The sequence below is a fragment of the Nelumbo nucifera genome, chromosome 1, assembly GCF_055504915.1.
Source record: "Nelumbo nucifera cultivar China Antique chromosome 1, China Antique-T2T, whole genome shotgun sequence".
In the NCBI taxonomy this organism is placed as follows: Eukaryota; Viridiplantae; Streptophyta; class Magnoliopsida; order Proteales; family Nelumbonaceae; genus Nelumbo; species Nelumbo nucifera.
In genome coordinates this window covers 210,518,708-210,523,868 of record NC_142649.1, presented here as the reverse complement: position 1 = coordinate 210,523,868, position 5,161 = coordinate 210,518,708, and the positions used below count along the sequence as shown (strand labels likewise).

At 39.9% G+C, this 5,161-nt stretch overlaps 1 protein-coding gene across 1 annotated transcript; it reads right to left on the bottom strand.

Moving 5' to 3' along the window:
- Positions 1-588: 588 nt before the first annotated feature.
- LOC148804466 (uncharacterized) lies at positions 589-1,035 on the bottom strand. The gene has a single exon (XM_088901436.1). The coding sequence runs from the start codon at positions 1,033-1,035 to the stop codon at positions 589-591; it is 447 nt and encodes a 148-aa protein (XP_088757562.1).
- Positions 1,036-5,161: the final 4,126 nt, after the last annotated feature.

Genomic DNA, 5,161 nt, shown 5'->3' with positions numbered 1-5,161 from the left:
TCGACCTTACCTTGGTTGAGGTTTGAGTTGGCCGAGATCTTCATCCTCCGACTAGCGAAGCGGGAGTGTATTCTGTGCTCTCATCTTTGGGATGCTCAGTTTTCGGTCTTAGGAGCCTTTGGGGCCTTTCGTGGGCTAGCCGTTGCTTGAATAGCTCTAACCGACTTAGTTGGTAGGTGAGTGGACTTTGATTGACCGTCCTCAGGCCTTGATGGGCGGGGGCGTTCTTCTCTGCTTTAGGCTCAGGCCATGGGCAGCTGAGTCAAGTTGGTTGGCAATACGCTGTCGAGCTATGCTTTGTGGTCTCGGGCCGTTTAGAGGTCAGCTGAGTCAGGTTGGTCGGCAATACGCTACCGGGCTATGCATTGTAGGCTCGGGCCGTTCGGAGGTCAGCCGAGTCAATGAGTTGTACCGAGCTACACATGTATTGCGTGGTCAAGTAGCGTGGTCGTGTAGCTCGGTTTTGTAGCGTGGCCGTGTAGCGCAGTGCTTGTGCAGTGGTGTGTGTGTGCTGTGTGGTGTGCGTGCATGTGGTGTGTCAGGCAATCAACACTTTGCTTGAACAAGGTGCTCTTTATTATCATCGAATCATTGATAGTACATCCGAAGGTTTCCTGTGTTCCAACTCCTCAATGTTAGTCGGCCATCAAGGTTTTCGAGCCTGTAGGTGCCTGAACTAAGAACTTTAGTGATTCTATATGGCCCTTCCCAGTTTGGTTCGAGCTTGCCTTCCTCGGGCGCAGGCACTTTGACTTTGCAGAGGATGAGGTCACATGTGTTGAACTCGCGTCTTCTGACTTTGGTGTCGTAGTATTTTGCCATCCTCTGCTGCTGTGCTACCATCTTGACATGTGCTCGGTCCTGGGCTTCCTCGATCAGATTTAACTCTACATAGAGGTCCTCATCGAAGAGCTCAGTTCGGAGGGTTGGAGAGCCAATCTCTACAGGTACCATAGCTTCGGCTCTGTAGGTCAGGCTGAAGGGTGTCTCTTCGATGGCTATTGATAACTCTGCATTTTGATGCTTTGAGGGCATCAATTCATGGGTACTTTCAGCCTTAGAAAAGTCAAAGTATGTCCTTTTCCCAGTTAAATGCAATGTTGTGGCCTTTGAGGGTCTCTGTGCAAATTTTGTGCAAAACTATGAAGTTTTCATGGCTGAAATGCAGTTTTTGGGAAGCTGGTGTGAAGTCCGGCTGATAGAGAGGGTGTTTTTGTGAAAAACTGAGAGCAGGAAAGCACCTCCTATCTGCTAAACCTAGTTTGGCATTCCTTCTACTGTATTAGGATGCTCCCCACGCCTTAACAAACCCTAGGGCACCTTTTAACCCATTCTTTTCACTCTTAGCAAACCATAGCCACCCCTACATGTTTAATCTCCACCCTCCACCTCTTTTAATCTCAACCACTCATTCTAGGGCACTCTTTTTGCAACTTTTAAACTCTAGGGTGCCACCTAACTACTAATCCTCACCATTCAGCCCCTCACCACTAGATCTCTGCCCTCCACTCCATCTTATATCTCAGCCATCCACTTTAGGGTGCCATCCACTTCTTCTAATCTCCACCTTTCAACCCTAGGCGCCTCAATCTCCTCCCTTCATTTTTGTGCGTCCAAATCTTAGCCCTACATAATATTCAGTGCCCTCTCATTCTATTCTCAGCCTTAGGATCACCCCAAAACCATCCTAACCTTTCATTAGAAACCCTAGGGCGCCCATAACTATGCTAAAACCCAGTTGCTACCCCCTTCTTTCTCTCTAATCCCAATTGTATCCACCCTTCTCTATAAAAAGGACCCAAGAGCTCCTGAGAAAGGGTCGAATTCTGCCCCCAGGTAAGACAAAAGGCTGATCTTGAGAAGTTCAAGGGTAGAGGAAGAGGAGGACGCCCAGGCAAGAGGAGGAGTTCCTACTTGCAGTTCGCCAACACCACTACTGCCACCTCTGGAATCGAATCCCAACCACTTTTACTTTATTTTAGTTTTAATTTTGGTTCTTTCAATTCTAGTTTCGTTATTTACTTTCTACAATTAACTTTTATTCCTTATGATCTTCATTTTATTTTCTGCAGATATGCAACTCGGCCAGTTAAGACGGAAGACCTAGATCGAGAAGTTCAAGGGTCAAAGGAGAGATCTGGAGATTGCTACCTCTAATTGGATTATAGATTTTTATTTCATTTATTTTGTTAATTTATTTTTGTATTTATTTATGTCTCTGCACTTTTAAATTTTAGTACTATTTGAATACTATATTTTTCTCAGTTTAATTATTTAATTTTTATATTTCTGCACTTCCCTTTTGTGTTCTCTTGTCCGGATTTGAGTGTATATTAACTTTTCCCTTGCTTCCCTATGGATACGACCCGTTCTCATCACTTTACTGTGTTATTAGTTGTTTGTGAATCGGAAAAATTTTATAAATATTAAATTGGTGTTCTGAAGTGGTTAACGACACACTTCCAGACATACTGAGTTTTTGGTGTTGTTGTTGGGGAAGCACGGAGAAAAATTTTGATTTGCTTTGTCCGGATTTGTTTCATTATTTTTTTTTATTTTCGTTTTATTACTTGATCCATTATCTCAGTTTAATTCTTGTTTCTCTTTGATTCTGTAGGACGGAATAGCGAAAGGTGGGGTACCGGAGCATTGCGGGACTACGAGACGAAAGAGAAGATAAGAGATATTGGATTGCGCTTCAGGTGTAGTCGTTCCATTTTATTTTTAATTTTCTTATTTTTATTTTCAAACTCTTCTTTTTGGTAGAATAGTGATTTTCGAATTTTTATTTAATTTTTTTAGAAAAAACTGATTTATTTTTATTTTAGTATTATTTTTTGTTGTTTTGTTTCTAAATTTATTTTTCTTTCTTTATTTTACTTTCTTGTACGAATTTTTGTCTTATTAGGTTTGTGTTTTTTTTTTATTTCAGATAAAAAAAACAAAAAAAAAACATTTATTTTTTTTTTATTTATTGCCACATAATTTTCTTTTGTTTATTCTATTTTTGGTTTATTTTTAGAATAGCAAGTTAATTGTTAGAATTTATTTTGGTAGTTGTTAATTTTTTAGCATAATTATTTCTTTTATTTTCTGTTTGTTATAATTAGTTTTGCCTTATTTAATTTCCTTTTTATTAGTGCTTTAATTGAATAATCAATTGTTAAAAAAAGGAAATTGTCCAAATTTTTGAATTTTGGATTTAATTTTCAAATTTAAATTTAAATTAAATTTAAATGCGAATATGAATTTGAATTTGAATTTCAAATTTCGAAATTTAAATTTAAATTTTAAAATTAAATAAATTAAAATAAATAAAATAATATAAAAATTAATTAATATTTTAAAAATTTTACCTTTGCATCCCAACATTTAGGGTTTCATATTCTAGACCATGCATCATATAGGTTTATTTAATTGCTAAATTATCATTGCTAGTTGTGAATGTGTTAGGTTTTCTTTTTATTATTTTAATTGTTCATTTTGCTTAATTAGTTTGCTTTATTATTTTATGTTATATTGCTGAATTGCATTTTAGAAATAATTGTTTATGCATTGTAATTAGTTGCATTCATTTTGTTTGATTGTTTTTGTTTCGTTAATCCATTTATGCATTGTAATAAGATAAGGTGGGGATTTCATCACCCTTCCTTGGCCAAAAAATCACCACCCTTTACGTGCGGTTCACCCTAACCCTAATTTAAAATTTGGATAGCAAGATCCTTTAGGGAGCCTCACATTTGGTTCAAAGGTGTGCTGAATTTTAGGGAAGATTGTAATTACTTTCCATAACCAGCGGTTAGTGTCTAAGGAAAGAGGTTAAACGGCTACGCCTAAGCGGGTTTTGTGATTACTTAATTAGGTCCTTGCGAGAGAAAGGGGAGATCCGGAGATTGCTACCTCTGATCGGAGTATAGATTTTTATTTCATTTCTTTTGTTAATTTATTTCTATATTTATTTATGTTTCTGCACTTTTAACTTTCTGTATTGTTCAAATTCTATATTTTTCTTGGTTTAATTAATTAATTTTTATATTTCTGCACTTCCCTTTTGTGTTTTCTTGTCCGGATTTGAGTGTATATTAAATTTTCCCTCACTTCCCTATGGATACGACCCATTCTCATCACTTTACTATGTTAGTAGTTGTTTGAGTGTATATTAATTTCTACACTTTACTTTGCTCTGGGGTCGGTGTATAGCGGTGGTCCGATGATCGACTTCAGGTCAGAGCAGAGGGCCTCAAACTTTCGGTTGGTGAAATGTGTCCCGTTGTCTGTGATGAGGACACGCTGAATACCGAATCGACAGACAATACTTTGCCAGAAAAAGTTCTAAGCATTGTGCGTAGTAATGCGTGCCAGAGCTTCGGCTTCCACCCATTTGGTGAGTAACCGCAGTGGGAAGGGGCCGAGGATGTCCATCCCCCACTATGCGAACGGGCATGGGCTAGGGATCGGCTTAAAGGGGACTACAAGCTGGTGATGGAGATTGGAGTGTCATTGACAACTTTCGCATTTCCGAACTAACTGGGCTGCATCTTGCTTCATCGTTGGCCAGAAATAACCTTGCCAAAGTGCCTTATGTTAGGGGTAAGTGCGCCAAGATGGTCTTCACAGATACCTTCATGGATCTCCCTGAGGACATAGTCTGCCTCGGATGGGGAGAGGCATTTTAGGTAGGAGAGAGTGTGTGAGCACCGGTAGAGCTGACCTTGGATAAGGCAATACCAAGCCGATCTATACTGGAGTCTCTTCGCTTCTGCTCGATCTTCTAGAAGTGTACCTTCTCAAAGGTATTATGCGATGGGGTCCATCTAGGACGGGCCGTGCTATACTGGGAGGATGAGGAGAGTTGTCGGTGCAATGCTCGGCTAGGCTAGTGTGTCCAACCATGTTGTCTTGCCGAGGTCGGTTTTTGGAGAGCTAGCTAACTTGGATAGTGCATTGGCTTGTATGTTCTCGGCTTAAAGAATCTGCTGGATGTTGAAGTGCTCAAGTTGGTGGATGGTCTGATCTTTCTGACTTCCGCTCCTTAGTATCTCCCCTCTTCTTGTTGGGCATGGCTTATCCGTGCAGCCAAGGTTTGCGGAGGGTTCTTGGAGATGGAGAAGTTGAATGGGGATGGGCGGAGGCCGTGTTGAATAGCGGTGATAGCCACAGA